The sequence below is a fragment of the Panonychus citri genome, unplaced genomic scaffold (genome assembly GCF_014898815.1).
Source record: "Panonychus citri isolate SS breed McGregor unplaced genomic scaffold, ASM1489881v1 Contig00136, whole genome shotgun sequence".
NCBI lineage: Eukaryota > Metazoa > Arthropoda > Arachnida > Trombidiformes > Tetranychidae > Panonychus > Panonychus citri.
This window is the reverse complement of record NW_026515541.1, coordinates 1,169,024-1,191,648: the sequence shown is the minus strand read 5'-3', so window position 1 is coordinate 1,191,648 and position 22,625 is coordinate 1,169,024. Positions and strand designations below refer to the sequence as shown.

At 29.2% G+C, this 22,625-nt stretch overlaps 3 protein-coding genes across 3 annotated transcripts in view; 2 read left to right on the top strand and 1 right to left on the bottom strand.

Annotated features, from left to right (window-relative positions):
• Positions 1 to 213: 213 nt before the first annotated feature.
• LOC128392519 (peptide methionine sulfoxide reductase-like) lies at positions 214 to 1,378 on the top strand. The gene is made up of 2 exons (XM_053352548.1): positions 214 to 636; positions 741 to 1,378. Exons 1-2 carry the CDS (start codon positions 430 to 432, stop codon positions 1,164 to 1,166), a joined length of 633 nt encoding a protein of 210 aa, XP_053208523.1. The 5' UTR covers positions 214 to 429; the 3' UTR covers positions 1,167 to 1,378.
• Positions 1,379 to 2,626: 1,248 nt separating this feature from the next.
• On the top strand, positions 2,627 to 11,652 carry LOC128392468 (uncharacterized protein DDB_G0283357-like). Its single transcript, XM_053352496.1, is given in 5 exon segments — positions 2,627 to 2,634; positions 2,747 to 2,781; positions 2,784 to 2,910; positions 8,995 to 9,407; positions 9,486 to 11,652. Coding segments are annotated over 5 exon segments (2,343 nt in total). The 3' UTR covers positions 11,246 to 11,652.
• Positions 11,653 to 13,228: 1,576 nt separating this feature from the next.
• LOC128392516 (syntaxin-binding protein 5-like) overlaps positions 13,229 to 22,625 on the bottom strand; it is a 40,745-nt gene continuing 31,348 nt past the window's right edge. The window contains exons 9-15 of the mRNA XM_053352543.1: positions 18,046 to 18,162; positions 17,135 to 17,263; positions 16,587 to 17,054; positions 16,360 to 16,474; positions 16,034 to 16,254; positions 15,796 to 15,923; positions 13,229 to 14,007 (exon numbers count right to left, since the gene is read on the bottom strand). Of these exons, the coding sequence (XP_053208518.1) occupies positions 13,870 to 14,007; positions 15,796 to 15,923; positions 16,034 to 16,254; positions 16,360 to 16,474; positions 16,587 to 17,054; positions 17,135 to 17,263; positions 18,046 to 18,162 (1,316 nt within the window). The 3' untranslated portion in view covers positions 13,229 to 13,869. The remainder of the gene's footprint in view (positions 14,008 to 15,795; positions 15,924 to 16,033; positions 16,255 to 16,359; positions 16,475 to 16,586; positions 17,055 to 17,134; positions 17,264 to 18,045; positions 18,163 to 22,625) is intronic.

The window sequence follows — 22,625 nt, the reverse complement described above, 5'->3', positions numbered from 1 at the left end:
TTAACTTTCAAATTAATCATCACAGCAAACAACCTAAATAATTGATCATGATCAATATTAGCCAAATAGAAGATCTTAAATATGATTCATCATCAACAATTTACGTCAAGTAATTACAAAGATCACTAATCAATGAATCAAAATGAATATTAATTCATCAATATTATTGCATCAGCTGAATAGCTACTGCGCATGCGCACTGTTCATCTTAACCAAAACAATGAATTTTTTTTCACTTTCAACGATTAAATAAATTGAATGAATTATAATTGATTTTTATCAATTAATCCGTTTCCCTGTTTGATTTAATTTGTTTTCCTTTTTCCATTTCCAATCAGTTAAAAGAACCCAAGTGATTTCCATTAATTGTTCAATCGATAATCAGAGTTTCCATATTCATTTGTGAGTGAAATTTTCGTTTGGATATTAATGGTAACCAGGATGGCTCGAGAAAAAGCTTGTTTCGGATTGGGGTGTTTTTGGCACGTCGAGGCTTTGTTCGGGTCCCAAAGAGGCGTTCTGACCACCAAGGTGGGCTATAGTGGAGGAACAACCAAAGGCCCAACTTACCAATCAATCGGAGATCACGTTGAAGTGGTTGAATTGGTCTACGATGATTCAATCATCTCCTACGAGGTAAATGATGTTTACCTTATTTGATTTTCTATATAATTATTTATTTTTTTTGTTCTAAATCATTTTCTTTACTCTTCTCCTTCTTTTCCTTGCCATCACAATAGAAATTATTGAACATTTTCTGGAGAAATCATGATCCAACTGCTAAACCCTACAAACGACAATATATCTCAGCGATTTATTATCACTCCGAGTTACAGAAAAGTTTGGCTGAGAAAACGATGAAAGAAGATCAAGTTAATCATGGTCGCCCAATCGTCACTGAAATCGCGGCTGCTGGTCCTTTCTATGATGCTGAGAATTACCATCAGAAGTACCAATTAAGGTGTAATCCCTCACTACTTAAAACTCTTGGACTTAATGATGAAGCTCTCAAATTATCGGAAATTGCGGCCAAACTCAATGGTTACGTTTGTGGAATGAAAAATTTAACTGAATTCAACGAGGAATCAAAGGATCTCTCATTAACTGATAAACAACGAAATTATGTCATTGAGAAGATCAAGTCTGGTGTCAAAGCTCATTGTTAATTTACCGATCACTTAATCAGAATAATCATCCATAAATCATGATGATTATCTGCCAATATTCAGAGATTTCAACAACTGGAACAACAATCAAGATATTAAGCCGATTTAAACTCAATTAACTTTTATTATCATTACAATTGATTTATTTTTCTCTCCCCTGTGTCCATTTATCAATCAAATTTAATTAGAATCATATTGTTACCTTCATCTAAGTGCAACTTTTATTTTGATTATTTCATCAAATTTGAATACATTTAGAACCGGAATTGATTGTATTTTCATATCCCCAATAAGAGTTTGAAATATTTACAATTAACCTTGAAAAAAAAAGTTTGACTCTCAGTTACAATTATGTTAACCTTTAAATTGTAATCAAACCAATACCTAAATTACCCTCATCATAAACACTGTTAATTGATTGTTTCACCATCAACAGGAACAACAACAATTTGTTGATGATTATGATTAAAATTGATTATAACAAATGAACAAAATCAACACCATTTTAACAGCAACAAATTATGATTGTTGTAAATTCACTGAACCATTTGGGTTAAATTATCAACAACAAAAGGAAAACCAGAAAATAGGAACCAGAAAATGAAAGACTATCATTAACTACTGACCATCAATTACAATTGATTGTTGATCACAATTTAAATTGAACAACAAAAATCACAAAGGTAAAGGATGTTGATTAACAAAACTACCATTGACTTGAAAGGTATTATTTTGATTTCCCAAGGTTTTCAACATTTAATTGTTTGATTGTCCATTGATTATCAGGTAAAAAAAATCTTCTCATATCCAATGAAACTAACAACAATTAACTTTTTCATATGTAATAAACTTTCACAATTAGAAAAAGTTTACAATCAAGTTTGGCTACAAATCCTTTTCTCTAATAACAATCAACTTAATCAAATTTACCTTTATTCAAGTATTACCTTAATTTTTCAGGCTAATCAGATTAGCCAAATAATCTACAACCATAGCTGATTAAATTAAATTAGTTACTATTAATAAATTTCAATTGATAACAAAAAAAAAATCAACGAAATCATAACTGTTAAAGTGAGTGAACCATTTACATCGTAACACAAATTGTAATATAATAAATTAAATTGATACACAAATCAGTCAATTGTAAATATTAATTTCTGAATTAATGAACAGTTAATTAGTTGATTATGATTAAAAAGATGATGATAATGAAGTTATTGACATGAGAGAGAGAGAGAGAGGCGAAATTAATTCATGTGATAGTAAAAGTTGAGGTGAAATCTGATTGAGACTCATCAATGGAAAACGAGTCAGAAAGTTTTCTGTTGACAAAATTTTCGCTGAAAAATGAATTAAAATTGTAAATTGTATTACTTTTTTTTCCTAATAATTACACAATCAACAGACCAGGTTGATGATAATTACGATGATGATGATGATGATGATGATGAGGATAAATGTACAGGTAAGAAAGAAGAGAGAGAGAGAAAATAATGAACATCCTTTGGTGAATGTGATTGTGACAGTTTCTTAACCTTAATCATTGGATAATTACAAGAAAAATGGATATATAAAAGTTTAACTTATAAATTTCATCGGGCAGCTCGTGATGGTTTCAAGATATCCTCAAGGAAGCGACTCGAAAGGACTGCAATCATCCGGATGAAGACGGACTAACACCGACCCTTTGGGCAGCTTATTATGGTCATCTCGATGTGCTGAGATTACTCATTGGCCGAGGGTAAGTGTCCACTACTACATTACGAAACTATTTGACCGACCAAAGTTTAAGAAAACAAAAGAAGAACCAAAAATCCGATCAATCAAACTAAACAATCAACATGTTAATGTTTCCATTCATTTAAACCTGCGAATTGATTCATTTTAATTGTTAGTAGATTTAAAATTAGCTCTTATATTGTGATTAATTACCCTTTTCGCTTTTAATTGTTAATTAATTCAATCAATACTTTACCTTTAAACACACAGTTGATTAGAATTACTTAAAATAGATTCGATTAATTAACAAAAATAAAGGCTCATCACTTGGTCTTCATTAAGTGTTAGTGGTCAATCTTAAGCCTTAATTTTGTTTACTTAATTGTTTTCCAACTAATTAACTATTTGCGAAAACCAATTAATTTATTAATAGCTAATTAAATCTTATTGCAACTATTAAAACGATACAAAGTTGATTAACTTATTAAATTTGTTCATCATCAAAAGCAATGGGAAAGTTTAGATTAACAATTAACAATTTAAACAATTGCTATTAGTTTTGATCGAGTTGATTAAAAAACCAACCAAATTTAAATTAAACTGGGAAACAATTAGTAAATCAGACTAATTAATAATAGATTATAATTGAGAAATGTATTATTGATAATCTTAAATCATAATCTAATCCCATTCAGATGAATTATTAATAGAAAATCAAATTAACGATTGATTTTTTTTCCAACTTTTTTAGTTAATTTGATTTAATAATAATCACTTTTAATGGTGATGATTATGATTATCATGGTGTTAATCATGATGGTGCAATACTAATTCTGTCTATCAACATACCCAAATGATTAGTATATTACAATTAACTGATTATATGAATAGATAGCAAAATAAAGTAGGAAATGAATTGTTAATCATTAATTCACTTTGGTGATCAAATTGTTAGCAATTAGTTTCAATTGTGAATCGTAATAATATCGATCAATGACTTTTAATACAATCACTTTTAATGATTAAAGAGATGGTTGCTCTTAGAAAAGCATAACAATCAACTAAATTACTCTATTAATATAGTTAATCAAAAAGTTTAATCATCATGATTTAGAGTCAATCAAAAACCTCTAACTGAAAATGTTCATTGTATTGAAATCAAATCACCAATCAAATCAAAAGGATTCAACTGATTTAATTTTAGGTCAAATGATTGAAATTTAGTTATCATATTAAAATAATTCAATTTGATTGTTTGAGGATTAAACTTGATTTTTTTTACCTTTCTCACCAATTTAATTGCTTAAAACGTACAATTAACTGAAGCTAAAAGTCAGTGATGAAACATTTAAATGTTACACTTTCACAGAAACTAAATTAATACTTGATCATGATTACGATTTACGATTTGATTAAATCATTAAAGAACAGTCTCAAGTGCTAAGATTATATCGAAATCAAAATTCGATAGCATTTCAAATTCTGCAAGAATATCATTCCTATGGGATAAGCGGGAGTGAAGATTGGGTTAGGACCATTTACTTGTTCGTATTATTATCGAGGCCAAAACAACAAGTTGGTATTATAAGAAACTCGGTCAAGAGACTAAATCGATTGATTAGAAAATTGGAATTGAATTGAAGTGAATTAGTGATCAGGTTTCAACAGTTAGAATTTCGGAGTTTTTATCACAAACTATGGACTTTAATCCGCTTGCGAATTCAATTATTTCCTGTCACCAACCATTTCCATGTAACTTATATCATCTTTATCCTGGAAGTATCCTGGTAATGGTCGAGTTAGAAGTTCAATTTCGACCTCAGTTGTGTTCGATGTCCCTGATCTGAGTCGATTTGGTTCAGTCCGTTACTCGAAGTAGTCATTGTGTTGGTCCTCATACTCAATAGCTCAGACATCTAATCTTAGTAATTAATCAGTTTGAAAACTGAACTAAACAGTTTCTTATTGTTAATTGTTGTCGTTAATGACAATTAAATTCCCCATTGGACTTTGTAAATTGTAAACATTAATAATAATTATTTCCTTGATTGTTGTATCCTTTTACTCAGTTATTATTTACATTACAATCTACCATTTGTTAATAACTGTATTCTAGTTTGATTTTGAGTTTAATTGTTACTACAATTTACTAATTGCAAAGTCACTGACACTCCAATAAATAACATCGGGTGAGGTTACAAACTCTCATTTAATTTTCATCATTCTCAAGTTGATTTGTCAATCAATCAACTAATCAAAATAAAACCTCACCTGAAAACAAGTTGATTAGTTAACTGTTAATAAATTACAACAATTTAATGATGAGTAGAAAATTTAACTTGACTGGATTAACCTGATATTAGATTGTTATTGTTGATTAAGATATGATTATGATTACCACTAATTCTGTATTAGTTTAATTGTCATTTCTAATCATTTCTCCATCTCCATCAATTGTCAATAATCATCATCGTCATCATTTAACTATTTCATTTAATTCAAGTTAATTGTTTCATCTAAATGAGATTTTTTTTTATATTTTACTTCTTGTCAAACAATTAAGGTTAAGTTAAATATAATTAGATGATGATTAGTTTTGATTGTTCAATTTTTTACTCCAATATAGTTGACAATTGATATCGTTAATTGTTATTTACTTTAATCACTTTCTCTTAATCAAATATTTACCTTAACTTGATTTCATTACAAGGGATTTACCGTTAAAATGATAAATCAAACTTTAGTCCAAGGTTAATCATGATGATTAGTAAGATTTACAATTAACTAAATTGTTGAATGAACAGGAAAAAAAAATTCTAATCACAATTAAATTGTTACCATGCGACTTTGTTTTCACTTGAAACTTTAATTGTGATTGTAATTAAAGTTCAATAATCATGATTGGATTTTGCTTCCATTGGGTAATTAAGCATTTGATTATGTTGTTGATTAGTTAATTCCCTTGTAATTAGTAAATTGTTTGTGTGTGTGTGTGTTTGTAATCAATTGTCTATAAACTAGAGTTTGGGTTTAGTATTAATAAGCTAATTGTTGATTTGCTTGATTAATGATCAAGAACAACAATTAAACTTTCACTTGTTTCGATTCACTTGAAAATCTTGAAAACAATAACAAATTATCAACAATTGTTGACAATCAACAAATTATTTACCATGTTCTAGTTAATTGTTATTTACTTGGTAACAATTAACTGATTCACTGAATTTCAACTGATTGTTTCTCAAAGTAATCAAATTTAATCAATGATCAATTTCAAATCCATCATCATCATCAGCTAATTGTAAACTTTTAATACCAAATCCCTTAATTGTTTGTTAACCTTGTTTGTTAATTGTTAATGTGAAACTTGATGATTGTATTTAAAATCCTTTGGCACCCATTTAATTGTAATCAACGAAACTCAATTGTAACAATTAACAAATGAAAAGGTTAACGTTGAATTGAATAATTTAAAACAATTGAGTTAATCAGTTAACAGTGAATTGTTTTTGCATGGGTTTAATTATAACTTTAATCAGGTTAACAATTAAGGTGAGATACACAATTAAATTAATGTTGATCATCATTGAATTGTTTTGATAATCAACTAAATGGATAAACAATTAACATATACGATGACATGAACATGATTAAAGTTAATTGTCATGTTAATGATTTGACTCTTTCTAACTCTTAATTGTGATCTATCAACAATGTGATCACCAAACCAATTTAATCATATCAGTAACAATTAACTCTCGTTGACCCTTTTGATTGTTACAATTGGTAATTACGATTATGATACTCACACAAAATTTAAATTATCACTTTTAAAGTTAATTACAATTAATAACTTTATTTAGATTTGATGAATTGTAATTTTTACCTTTAATTATTTTCTCAAACTTTAATCAAACTTTTTAATGATCAATTCAACTTTTTGTTAATCATCTGAACAATTTAATTTAATTCATTTCCTAATTTGTGTCTAATTTTTTTATATTTATATAAATTTCAATTGCTCTTCCTTTAACCATTAATTTAATTTCTGTATCAACAATTTAACCTCAAACAATTTAAATGATTAACCATCAAGATCCAGAAAGAATCGTAATCAAAACAATTAACATAACCATTAAGAGCTTAATTTAAAGTCACAATTTAAATTATCATTTAGTTGAGGAAAAAAAAGTTCACTTACAATTTAATCGGATTAACTGATTTAGTAGTTAATTGTTTGCTCTCTTAGCAATTTAATATCAATGAATATTTCACTTGATTAGCTTGATTGTTGAGGATTAGTGGTAATAGTTAATTGTTAATCATAATCAAGTTAATAAAACAAAAGATAATCAAGTGAAAGTGTTTCAAATTGTATTAACAGTTAACTGATTGCGATTAATTTTTTTTTTAATGAAAATGATTAATTTTCAACTACAAGAATCTAATTGATTGTACCTAATCAATCAACGAGCCTATCAATTAGCTAATTGTTTACCGGTTAATCAAGAAATCATTTTCATAGTTAATTGTTGTTCAAATAATCAAAGCTCTTATTATCATCTTAATCAACTTGTTGATTGTACTTTCACCAAATCAATTTTTTTGTTCAAATTTGTTGAGAAAGGTGAATATGTTTACCGTAATTGTTGCACTTAATTGTAATAATTAACAAGTGAATTTACATTTAAATCGTGATTCAAATGAATCAAAATGCGTGAAGCTAAATCACATGAAGCTAAAGGTAATTTACAGGTAAATAAATATCAACAACAATCAGCTAACCAACAAATGTGAACAAAAAAAGGTCAATGTCCGGTTTTCATTCAACTTTCTCTCTCATTTTCATCTCTTACCTGTAATTTTCAGCATCATCATCATGAGCATCATCATGAGCATCATCATGATAATGTTCATCTCCGGAAGGGCGAATGGGAAAATTAGCCTCGGGCGTTACCCTTTTGTAGCATCTTATATATACAAGTTGACGTTTTAATTGACATCATCAAGATAAACTCAACAATCTGCCCACAATTGTAAATCTCAACAAATTGTCAACAATTAACTTTCTCAGAAATTTTTTATTTTCTCCAAGTAATTGTAATCATATGATGATTAACGACAAGACAATCAACTTAATCAACTGACCATTACAGTTAACATTTTATTGTTTTTCTGGATTTGGGTTTGGTTTTCATTACAATGATTAGTTTCAATGTTCATCCTGATTACTGATCATTTTGATTGTTAATCATCTTAATCAAATTAACGGTTCATCTGTACTATGTCAATCATGATTAAAGATTAACTATTAATATTAAGACCATGATGATAATCAGTTAAACATAAATAATGTATAATTGATAAAGGAAATGAAGACAATCAAGTAATCATTGAATTAAATTATTTTGATGATTAAGATGATGATGATCAACATCATCATTTATTATTTGTCAGAATCGTGATTATTTAATCCTGAAAATGTTAATTCTGAGCAGCAAAAAAACAATACAAGATTTAAACAATTAAACCAAAATTTAATTTAATTTCATTGTTACATTTCAATTAGATTGAAGTTAATTGTAGCATTTTCAATTTACACGAACGTTATTAAAGTTAATTGTAAGAGCAACAACAAATCAACTGATCATCACATTGGCTAAATTAATACGAGTTTTAATTGTTGCACTATTATATTGATTTTGTAACAATTTAGTTGTATTTAAATTCAATATAGCATCTAAATCGTGAGTTAATTATCATTTTTACCTTAATTGTGGACAAATATACAACCATTAATAATAATTACATGTATGTGTGTATATGTTTAATCATATTCAACAATTAACCTCTAATCCTGATTAAGATAAACTTTCAAATTTGATGACAACAATTAAGCAAATCAATTGATAATTAACCATAATTTAAAAACTTTTACTTTCTAAATATAAACTGTAATCATAATCTAACTTATTATTAATACAATTGATTGGGTTTAAATGTTGATGGTACAATTTAACTGGTGATTGTTTTAGTTATTGACTATCGGAGTGAATCAATTGATTGTTGAGTTAATTATTGTTTTATTTTGTTTCTCCACAATTAGAGGTGATCCGGATAAATGTGATTTCACCGGTAACACGGCTTTACATTGGTCAGCATCAAATGGACACATCAATTGTGTCTCATTTCTAGTCAATTTTGGTGTTAATTTGTGGTCATTGAATAATGAGTTTCACACGGCCAAGGATTGCGCTGCCGTCCATTTAAAGTCGGAGATACTTGATTTTCTTGATACAACGATGGCCAAACAAAGTGCCCTTAATCCGAAAATGGTACAGAAGCAGAAAGAAAAATCGATAACGGAAGCAGAGAAGAGGATAAAAGCGTTCGAAAAGATTGCCAAAAAAGCTTATAAAAAAGCGGAAAAAGAGGAAAAATCAATGGAAAAATTTCGAAAAAAACTTTTAGAACCAATAGCGTCTTTACCATGTACACTTCGACGTGAACCACATTCAGGTAAACAGATTCGAAACTTTCATTTTCGAAATCAAAACGTAATCAAATTACTCTTAATCCAATTGTTTCTCTCAACAGGTAATCTTGGATCAACGTTTTCCTCGACTTCTCATTTAGCACCAATAACTCCAACCACCGTCACCACCACCCCAACACCGGCCCCAGGAGTGGCTGTCGTTAACGGATCCTTAAGTTCAGCACCAAAGTTTTCCGATATCGTTAACAACGGAACCATGAGTAACAAAAACCGTGGATTCGGTGGTGTCTCTCGAAAAGTTTTACTTCGTAAACAACAATCCGATTCAATATCAACCGCATTCAGCGGTGATTATAAATCTCGAAGTGGATCTGAACCTGGACTCAAAGATTTATTATTAACCAACGGGAAAAAGTCAATAAGATCATTAACCGGGATCAGGCGAGGTGAAGATGTACTTTATGTACGTAAATACGATGTAATTAACAATAAGATAAACACCGAAAGGTCAAATAGCGCTCATCATATTTACGCTTCAATCCCTTGCAAGGAAACCGATTCCCTATCACTTTCAAATGGTTACCTGGATTCAGGTAAATGCAGTGAGATGAGTAATCACAGTATCAATAGTAAATCAACCGCATCTCATCAGATCAGTAACAATAATCATATTAACCATCAGTATCATCACAATCTTCATCTTAATCAGTATCATCAATCTAATCAGAATAATAATAATGACCGATTATATGCTCGACCCGCTCTGAGGGATTTGTTTGGTTCATCTTATGACGATTCATCGACAAACTATTACCATCAGCGGCCGTCAAATGATAGGTCATTTTCACCAAACTATCAGCATTTGGGTGGTGGTAAAATCGGTGGTGGACTTCACCGGACAGTCTCAGAGCCCGATTTCCTTAGTCACATGGCTGATTCTGGATTAGGGGATGAAATGATCTCATGTAACAATGGGCATTCTCATCACCACCCTCACCATCATCACCACGAATCAGGTTCAATATTTGAAAGGCCAGGATTTGGTTCTGTTTCATTTAGACATTCAATACTTTCAGCTTCGAGTCTATTAACACCTTATACCAATTCTAATGGTAATAAATCAATAGATGAAGTTGAAGATGATGATGAGCTGATTAATTCATCATCATCAGGTAATATCGATGGTAATACAAATGGAAACGGAAATGATAATCATTATCATTCACTTGAAGCACTAAGAGCTGCACAAAATGGTACTAATGATAAGACAATCAATGGATCAACAGTCGATGGTAATAGTAACAACGGAACCGGAAGCGATTCAATTGGAAGCGCTGGTTCATTAGCACAAAGAAATGCCTCTCTTTCCGTTATGTCTGGAACCACCAGCGGGTGGGATGAGGATGGTAACACCTTAATCGGTGATTCCGCTTCCGTGACCTCAGCAAAAAACAACAAAAACAACAACAACATCAACATCATCAACAACAACAACAACAATAACAACAGCACCAAGCCCAAATCACGAGCTAGTGAAATTGAAAACGGTGCTATTACCAACGGAGGCGGTGGTATTGTCACCGTGACCAATTGCAAGGTGGACAAAAGCAATGGCCCTGATCCCATGGTGGTACCAACAACCCCACCGGTGGTTTTATTTCTCGCCGCCCAGGGGATGCTTGAATACACTGAAATTTTTCAGAAGGAAAAAATTGATCTTGAATCACTTGCGTTGCTCAATGAAACTGATCTCAAATCACTTGGTCTACCTTTGGGTCCACGGCGGAAGTTAATGTTAGCAATTGAAAGGCGGAAAGCGACATTGAAAGAACCTGGAACAATTAGAGATACAATTTTATAGAAAGACGAACAATTAACCTTCCAATCAGTCCCAACAATCAACTAATTAACTGTATTATCTTGGAAACGGCACCTCATTCAAACCTCCCAAAGTGCCAACAATTTACCAATGGTGTTTACAATCAACCGTCTTCATCTTCAAAAACTTTCTACAATTAATTGTTGGCTTAATTATTTCGCTTAATTTTCAATCTAAATTAATTATTTTCATCATTTAAAACTTTGATTTTCTTCAACTTTTTTTCATTCAATTGTAAATCATTACAATTTCAACTCTCCCCTTAATTTAATTGTCCTCGACTGACAATTAACTTGTAAACGTTGATTTAATTGTATCAACAATTAACTTTTTTTTCCTGATTTTCTTGTAAATAAACAAAATGATAACATAAATTTAATTGTTCACTTAATTGTTATCATATAAATTTGATTATGATACTTTTGTTTCAACTAATTATTGATTGATCATTAATAGCTATTAACAAATGATTAAAAGTGAAATGAAAAGTTTATTGATTTATCTGGACAACAATTTAATTGTTGTGTTAATTTGATTTGGTTAATTTTCTAGACGATAAACAGAGTTGAAATTTGTTATAGTAATTAATTGTTATTAATTTGATTAGTTAATTACATTTTACAAGTACAATTTAGTTGTTGGTTTGTTAATTGTTTTCCTTACTACAAATAATCAATAAATAACAATAATAATCAATGATAATGATAAAATCTTGTCCATTCATTTAGTTGTTGATGACAATTAACTAAATTTAATCAATTTGTAATCAGATTGAAAATTAAATATATGGTTATTATTTATATGAGACTTAATTGTTACTCTAATAATTAAATTGTCTCTTTAAATTGTGATAAATAAAAATTGCATTTCGATTTATATATTTATATATAATTGTCTCTTTCTATTCCTGTAACAATTAAGTTAATTATTAACTCGTTCTCTCGATGATTAAAATTGTTTCTTTAAATATCTTTACCATTAATTAATTAATTATTTACTAATATATCATTAAATTTATCAAGTTAATCCTCTTAATTGTTGATGGTCAGAAAGTCACTTAGGTAATTTAGTAGTAGTAATTAAATCAAAATCAATAATAATAATCAATGAGATCGCAAGTTAATTAAACAATTGATTCCAATTACAAGATAATTGTCAACTAATATAATCATTCAAGTTAATTGTGGTGTTTTTTTTGATGATGATGATGGTGATTAGAAACAAAAATAATTAAGAGGTAGAAACAATTAAGATGAAAATTAAATAAAAAGTTTTCACAATTAATTTACAAGTTTGATTAAAGGATTTTCCAATTGGATTAGGATTAACAAAATTTTCCAGTGGATTAACAATCAGACGGTAAAATGAGTTGATACATTAATTAATTTGATTGATTAAAATTGCAAACAATTAACCAAAAAATTAGAGGATAATGATAACCAGAGGTTGGAATTAAATTAAATTGCTTCAACTATGATTCGGTAATGATTAAGATGAATTAATTTTTGATTCTCTCTTCCTTTTCATTGACTTAATTAACTATCGTTATCATCAACCTGAATTTGGATGATTAATCATTGATTAACAGATGATTTAATTAGTTATGTTAACAATTTATATATATATATATATTTATATAATAATTATGGGTTAATTTCATTTTCGGTAATTAAATTGTAATCGTTGATTTTGGATGATGACGATGATTAAAATCACTGTTAGGAAGCTGATTAGTGATCAAGATGATGATGTTCAATTAAATTGCTTAATTGTAGTAATCCTTTTGATTGATCCAATGTAAGAAAGTGAATGATAAATGATTCAGCTGATTAACAACAATTAAAACTAAATCGATTCTATCATTTCCAATTTCCCGATGATTAAGATAAGATGATAAGTTTCAATATTGTTCAATGATTACATCAATGGGAATGATTAATTTGATTCAGATACACAATCAATATGTTACAATAATAATACAAATAATCAATCCATTTTAATCACTAATCATTTTGATCATGAATAATAACAATTTGACACAATTTTGTTTTTTTAAAACTAATCCATTACAACAGGCAAAGATATTAAAAGATAGAGAGAGAGAGAGAGAGAGAGAGTGAGTGAGTGAGAGTTGATTGATTGTTTGCATGATTGGGATCACAATTAGTTAATCATAATGATAATCAAAATGTTGACCAATAACAACAGATTTCAACAGGGGAAAAGTTTGTTGTCATGTTCATTTTGTCATCACTATCATTATGATTTCCAATCAAATATGAATAACTGAACAATAACTGAATCATCCAAGTGCATAATCATCATGTGAAAGGTGGTGGTGGTGGTGGTTTGAATGTTGATGATGTGTAGGTGTGTGGGTGTCATGATTATCATCAGAACTTTTTCTTTGTTTCCTTTCTTTGTTTTCTTTCTAAAAAAATTGTTCCATCATAAATATTATTATCTTATCGTCATCTTGCTTTCAGTTTCCATTCATTATCATTCCTCAGAATCGGTTGTCATAAAAATGTTCATCATCATCATCTTTTTCACCATCATTCGTCTTCATGGTGATTCCAAATAGGTTACTGATGAATTTTTCATCTCTAAAATTGATACCATTTCTTGTTCTCGTACTTGTTCAACAATTGACGTGATAAATTTCGGAAACCTTCAGATTCATCCATCATCCGAGCTGTCTTGTCTTCCAACTTTTCGAGAGCTTCACCTCTCTCTGTCAATCCCTGGAAGACAATGTGGGAGAACAGGGTGAAAAATGAACAAGAAAATAATAACAAGATTAGTAAATTGATTCAGATGATGAATAATCAATGATAACAATATAGAAACTCAGGTAATGATGAGTGACGATCAATATGATACATTTTTTTTGTAATCGAAACAAACTATTACTTCAATACTCATCATGAGAAAGTGAACCATTAGTGTTAATCATTAGTAAATTGTTGATATCATTGATGATTAAAATTCAAAATGATTAATCAACTTGACCAATGAGAAAATTAGTTAAATCGTTCAGAATATGGTTAACATAATAATTGATTTTCCATTGATCTTTCTCGATCTCAATCTTAATCCTTGTCTCTTAAGCTCAACAAAGATTAATAGTAATCATTTTCTTGTAAATCCATTTTGCTTTTCTTAAATCTAATCCATCATTTGATTAAAATTAACTTATCATATGATCAACTTTTACGGATTCACTTTTGATTATTGTAACAATTAACATGATCATATTATTTTCTGGATTTATTAGAAATCATTAATCACTAAATGAACATGGGAAAGGTTTGATTGTATCATTTTCTTCATCACCAGAATATGTTTCATTACTTTCACCATTGATTTTCATTATTTGTCACAAAAAGAGATAGCGATAGAGATTGTGATGTTTATCAGAATCACAATACAATTACAATTAACCACAATTGTAACTAAAGTAATCTAATAGCATCATCATCATCATCATTGATTATCATCATTAACAGAAATACAAGAATCTATCAGAGCCATAGAAAGTTACTATTAATAAATCACTTGGTTGGATAATTATCCAGCTGATGATTCTGTTTATGAGCCAAGGATGGATATGAAAAGGATGAGGATGAAAAAAGAGGAAGAAAAAAAAACAGAACCAGGAATCTGTTGGAATATCTTTGGCCATTGAATAAGGTTGGACATAGAAAAATTCAAAAGGACAAAGATGATGACAAAAAAATGATATAAGTGACCTTTGAATAGCCAAAAGTGTCTCAAATCTTTTTTTGAAATAATATCATAGCGAAAATTATATAATAATATGTTAACATGTTCAATGGTCAGTAAACTGTTTCATGTTTGTTGTGTCCAGTTTTTTTGATTCTCTTACACAACATTAGCTTCAATGAGGAAAGGATGACTTTCTAATGGCAAATATAAGCGAGCAAAATATTAGATAATGCAAGGAAGATAAGAGAGAGAGAGAAAGAGAGAGAGAGATAGAAAATGGTTTGGAATAATAATCATCATCAGAATATGAACATGATAACCGAATTTATCTTCATGGTAAAGAGACACCTAATAGAGAACTATTATCATCATTGTCCATCTTGAAGATGATGCGAGAAAGTCCGAGAGAGAGAAATGTCATTAAAATCTCAGCGAGATGAACCAGAATTAACCTAAACTATTATTTCAACAAACAAGGAAAGATAAACATGAAGATAATGATGATTATACAAAAGATTTAACTTAAAATGGGAGTGATGGAGAATAAGATGAAGATGATAATGATAATGATGATGTCAAGAAGAAAAACATTTCAAGATGTTGTTTAGCATTCAAAAGGATTGAGCCTAATGTTTTCCTCTAAGTGTAAAGGATAACATTTGATGAAGAAACAAGAACAACAACAAAAAAATGACCAATAATAAATGTACTTGATGCTGACCACTAACAATATGGTTTACGATACAATTTGAAAAATCCTAGGGGATAAATTTTGGGACAAATGAAACAATTTGTTGACTAACCATTCTTGCTTTAGCTAATTCAGCAGCAAGTGACCCAGATTGTAGCTTTGCATGATCCAAACCAGATTGGGAACCGGGAATTAGTTTAGCGACTACTTTTGAACCTTTACCGGATTGAGCTTCACCAACTAGAGGATTAGGATAAATGGGATAATGAAAACAAACAAGATGACAGTTAAAATCAATCAGAAATCAACCCACACACAGAAACGAGGATTATATTGATAATGATAATTACATAATTCCTCTCGATCAAGGATACTTGGTCCACCACTGAATAGTCCCTTGAAAAATGATTGTTTTGGTGGTTCCGGCATCTCTTTGACAACATAAAGGTTACCAACCATATCTGGAATTATATCTCTCAGGGAAGATGCTATTGTGAACTTTTGAATTTCCGAAGGGGATGTTAAATACATTCCATGTCCATTGGTACTAAAGGAAATGGTTCGAGCAATTCTAAAGGTTTCAATACAAAAGAAAATAGAAAAAGAGAAAAAGAGAAAAAAAACAGAAAAACAATCGATTAATCATCTTAAGTAATTAACTGACCATTAGACTTACCTAACATTGACTGAAGGAAAATCTATATCAATTAATTGTTTAAGACTAGGAAGGCTGTAGACAACAATGTTTCCGGTTGCAAGATATGTCACCAAACACATACAGTTACCATTTTCTGGATTGAAGAGAAGGAAAAAAGTTGATGAGAAAAATAAATCAATCAATTGGTAAATTGATTGTTTAGGGAAAAACTGATCAGCTGTTGTTATTGTGGTTTAAAAATATACCTGAAAATTTCATTTGAATTACATCAGCTCTGATTGTGAATGAAGTTTCTGACAGCTCGGCTTTGGCGATACACATTTGGCTTGGTAGACTAATGGTTCGAGCTTGTTTCTCTGAAACAATCACCACGAACTGTGAATCTTTCATATCGGTTGAAGAGGAAGTCGGTGAAACCTTACAACGTGATATATTAAAATTACCAGCACCCGAACTTGATGAACGTGATATAGTTAAAGAGCCAGAACGTTTCTCATCAATTCCAGCGGCATTGATAATACCCGTTACAGTTGTTGATCCCGAACCAGGTAAACCTGATGAACCACCACCTCCGACCCCTGAACCTGGACCACCACCTCCTTTACTTAATCCGGTTGGTGTTGCTGTCTTTGAATCTGTTAGGCCCACTATGGTTCCAGAGTAATCTAAAAATGATATACACAAAATTGATCCCTTGAGTCTAAAAACGTTACCTGTAATTAAATAAAAACAATTGATTAGAAATCAAATTAAACTTAATCATCCACTAATCTCTTGAAAGTTAATCACTTACCACTGGAAACTGCTAGGACTGATTGTAAACATAATACACGATTATCATTTGTTTCAGGAAGCGTAATTGTTACGGATAATGCTGATCCTTGATTGGTACCAACCCATAAACAGGGTCCATAAGATGTTTCTGGAAAACAATTAACAAATCAACAATCAATTAATCACCAATCAATAGAAATCATCAAATATATTATCAAATTATAATCTAATTGTCATCAGTAATACAATTGTAAGAGCTTCCAACTAACACATTAGGATTGTATTATAATAGATTTGATCAATCAAGAGCAAATCAATTACAATTAAACCAAGAATCAGGATCGTAAGTATTAATATAATGATATAAAAAATCAATATCCAAAGTCAATACAATCTGAATAACTAATAAATAATATCAGCATCAATGTCATCAACTAATTAACTAACTAACTAACTGCAATTAAGAAGGAAAAAAATCCATACAAATTGATTAAGTAAACATGAAAGGCAATATAACAATCAATTGATTACAGCAAGTTAATAAAGAGGCAAATTGATTAAGCTAATTAAATTAATCTAAATCAAATAATTTGGTAGAGGTTAAAGTTAAAAACAATTGGAAAGAAATTAAATCAACAGAAATTGATTAGTCTAAATTGGTTATAATGTAAATCAACAAATTAAGTTAATTGTTGACAAAAAAATGGCTTATTTAATTGCCTCTTTGTTTAACAATTTAGATACGAAAACAAAATCAACCCAAATGATGATAACAAACAAACAACAATCAAGAAAAATAACAAAATAATACAAGTAAATTGTGTTGTATGGGATATAAAACAAACATGACAATTACTGGGTGAGTTCACTATACCAGAAAATTAGTTAATTGTTACTAATCAATGTTAATTATAAGAATCAATAATTTACCTGATTTAGTTGCGTACGATTCAGCAAATGTTAGGCACTGGATGGGTTCATTGGAAATATTATCCAAGCTTGAGATACTTGAACTTCTTGAGCGGGAAAATGAGTTATCAATTTTATCTGAAAGAGAAAATGAGAAAATAATTAAAACAATTGCTCAGAATTTCATGATTATCATGGTAAAAGTAATAGTAATCATTGAGAATGTTAATCAATGGTTTGTAAAGTTAAACTTTCACTCGATTCCAAGTTTATCTATCAACATTATCATAGATGAAAAGTTGATGAGATCAACATTTGAGTGTCAATTGAAACTTTCTTGTTATCCTATCAAAATATTTTCGAGTGTATATAATATTTTGTTCAGAACTTTTCAAATTATTCTTTTCATGTGTTTATACATCCAAGATACTTTTACTTCAAGAGATTTATTCAAACTCGTGAATATAAGTTGTTCATAGTTATTACTTTATCTTTCATCCCATGGAAAAAAAAAATGATTGATACATGATGATAAGAGATGAGGATGGATGATGGATATTATCATTATTATTTGTATAAGATGATAATAAATCCGTTTCAAGAAGTCAATAGTAAGAATTGTATGAAAATGATTTACATTTTACCATGAATAATATCAGAGTAGATCAAGTTTAAGATGATATTATATCTCATGAAGAAGGTTACAAACCCCATGAAGAAGAGTAGGAAACAAAAAATTTTGAATAAGACAAAAAGTTGCAATTTGATTCAACTTTATATCTCTCTGTTTATCTGTTTATAATGATATTATCATCACCATGAGAATATTATCTTGAGGAGAATTTTTTTATTTCTAAAATTGTGACGATAGCTTTCAATTAATGGGAGAATAAGTTGTTACATCATTTTCAGGGAATGTTTCAACATTCAATGTGAAAATGTTGCTACTCAATTGAATTAATTTCATTCGCATGGTGCTAAGATCAAGTAGGTGGAGGAAGAGGTGGAGTGTAAGGTGAAAGTTGCAAATGAGATGTCAGTAGATTAAGAATGAGAAGAAATTTATTTTTTTCTTCTTCTTCTTCTCCTCCTCATCTTATCATAATGGTGATGTTGCTTCAGGGGGTTTGATGGGAAGCTAATTTTCTGGGAGGATACTGAACTTTTTGCATCATGATTATCATCATCATAATGAAAATGAATACATGAATAAATGTAAATATGTATATACTTTTTTAAAGGAGCATGAAATTTTTTCAGCCTTGTGTGTGGGTGTAAACAGGGTGATGAGTATTTATATTTCCATTAACATTGGAACCTTGTTATTTTCAAGTTATCCTTGAGTTCAACAACTTTCACCTTTCAACTGAACACTTTTGTTTTCACCATAATTTTTCAATACACTTTTTAATTAGGGTGAAAGTTTAATCAACTAAGTTTTAGAGTCAACTTAATTGCAATTAACTTGAATTAGCTTGATTAACTATCATGGTGACATGATATCAACATCAATATCAATTGATTGATTCATACAAGTTAAAAGGTTAAAGGTAAAGTAAATTATTGGTCACTCATGATTAGATTCTTGTTAATAATCAATCTGATTAACTTGTTATAATCAAACTATCAAAAAATTACTCATAACGATATCGATTGTGATTAAGATTAACAATATAAAACCATCATGATTGATTTATCACTTTAATTGCAAACCTATGTAATAGTAATAATGATCAAAAATAAATCACAATCAAGTCAGAGTAAATCAAAATGGTATCATGATGAAACTGATCAGTTCAATTTAATCTGATATTAATTATTATCAAGGTAAATATATTGACCAACAAGCAATAATTAGCATGTATTTTAATATTATTAATCAATGAGAATTGAACTGATCAACAATTAAAGTAAACAATTAGATTACTTGAGTGATTCTGGTTACATGGGAAAATTGAAATTAATGTTCAATTGGAGAGATAAAGTTAATCAAAAAGATTTTGATAATATTTGATTAAAGTAAATCAAATTAAAGGGTAAACCCTTAAAGTTATAATCAATTCAGTGAAAGGTAAATAGTGAAAATCAAAGACAATTGACTAAATTAGATTAGATTATAACTGTAATATCATCATAATCAACAACAATTTACTGATTGATTGATAATATTTTCACTCAAGGTTAAAATAAATACATTTACTAAACAAAAACGATAACAAGATTGTTTCATTGAAAATGATTCGGAGTTGAGATTTTATTTCACTTTTTTTTTCAGAAACTTCATCTTCATGATAAGATTACCATGTATTGAGAAATGCTCAGAGCAAAGTAGATAAAGATAACCAATGTTTCTCAATGATAATAATTACAAATCTGATCGAGAAACAAGTTATACACAATATAAGGAGAGTAGGGTAAAGGTAAATATATATCAAGGATAATTGGCCTGAGGCGATTCAGAGATGTTTATAATACTTTCATGAAAGAGAGAGAGAGAGAGAGAGTGATGGAGATGGAGGTTGATAAAATGATTCGATATCAGGTTGGGATGGGAAGAGTAGACGGTAGATAAACATGATGAAATGAATACACACCAAGATTCATACATCCATGTATTCAGATGAATGTTGTGTAAGTCATTACACCAATGGATCATGAAGAAAAGGATACAGATGGAAAAGTTTACTTCCGGATGAACAGGAGATAAAAAAAACGATATTATATTATAAATAAACATACACACACATTTATACCCATGATACATGGGAGAGAGGGAATCATGATATTTATCTGAACAGGTCATTGATATCATATGAAATAAGATGAAACCATCATGATTGAATATCATCATGGTGAATCTATTAGTGGATGAAATTTATCAGATGATAACTTTTAACATTCATCTGATGATGAGAATAATTTTTCTTTCCACTTTTCTGTCAATCTTATTTGGTTTTTTTTTCTTTTCCAACTCAATTGAAGAAAAAACGAAAAATTCAATTGAGAAAACTATTTATTTCAATTTTTCATGATATTTATCTTCATGAATTTCATGAGGAAAGATTATCAAAAGGATAAAGATGAAATAAGAGATGAAGAAAGAAAATGAACTCAACACACTTATCCACATTCTTATGAAATTCTGATCATGAATATAAGTGACATTTAACCTTCTCATGTGAATTTAACTCAGCTGAACTTTTACCTGAAAATTTAATCAATTACAATATAGAGACAAAAAAAACATCATATCATCTGATTCGTAGGGATAACAATTTATCTTCTGGTCGATCAGCTGATTAAGTGTTGACAAATTTTGCCTACAATGAGTAAGTTTAATTTGTAATTAAAATCGATTGTCATTTTTAAAGGTTATCAGTTCCATAGGGAAAATTATCCTTCATATTAAATTGTAAATCGAGACTAATTTTAGTTGATTTTATTTTCTCCCTCATGTTCAACAGTAAACAATTAGCTTGATTAGTCTAATTACAATTAATCAAGTAATTGATAGTAAATGTAATTGGATAGTTATAACAATCAATCTGGGAATCAGACCAAATTAACTGATTGTTAATCAAGAAAATCGTTTCATTAACTGAATCCTTAGTACTAAAAATTAAAATTAAAATAATGTAAACATTTAGCTTGTTTAATTGCTGAGTAAATATTGTTTAGTTAATTGTTGGAAACCTTATTATCATAGAGATTAACAATTAGCATAATTAATTAGGTAAATGAATTTAAGCAATGAAAAAAAAAACGATAAAATAAAAATTAACTTCCAAGTCTAAATTGTTTTGTTTAATTAGTAAAAAAATTAATTAACTAATTGAAAGTGAATTTTTTTCAAATCTACCAACAAGAAAAAAGTTTTTAATTGTTTATTAAATTGTGACTATTAGAAACTGATCAAATCAAATTAACATTGACAATTGATTATTAATAGGAAATTAAACTAACGGTTTAATTGTTGACACATGAAAATCAATTTAAAATCTAATAAAAACACAAAGATTAAATTACCATCATGGTTAATCATGATAACAATCAAATTTCAAATTATGTTAATCAACTGATCCACCCAAACAAAGGTGTGTGTGAATGTCCAGTAATCAACTAGAATGACAGTAATCAAGATAATTCAGTTATTAAACAATTAGCTGAAAAATTAACATGACTAGAAAAATGAATTTGAGATGTAAATTGTTAATTAGTTAATTGTATGTGATGACAATCAAGATCAGAATCTAACGAGTAAAATAGAAACAGTCAACTGATTAATCAAATTGTAGACACAGATAATCAATCAGAGCACAGAGAAAGGGATTTGAAATGATAATCCATGATAAATCAACTGGTAACAACATTTCATGATGATTTTCATGGTTAACTCAAGTCAAGATTACACAAGTGAATCAAATTTGCATATCAATTCTGAATGAGAAAACAAAGTCAACATTTCAACTGATTGTTACGATTTTAAATTCTCATGTAAATTAAATAAAATGTAACCAAGAAAATTATACAAAATGTTACAGTTATCCCAAAGAAAGACAATCAAGGATTAGGATAATCACCAGAGTGGTAAATCCTTTTGT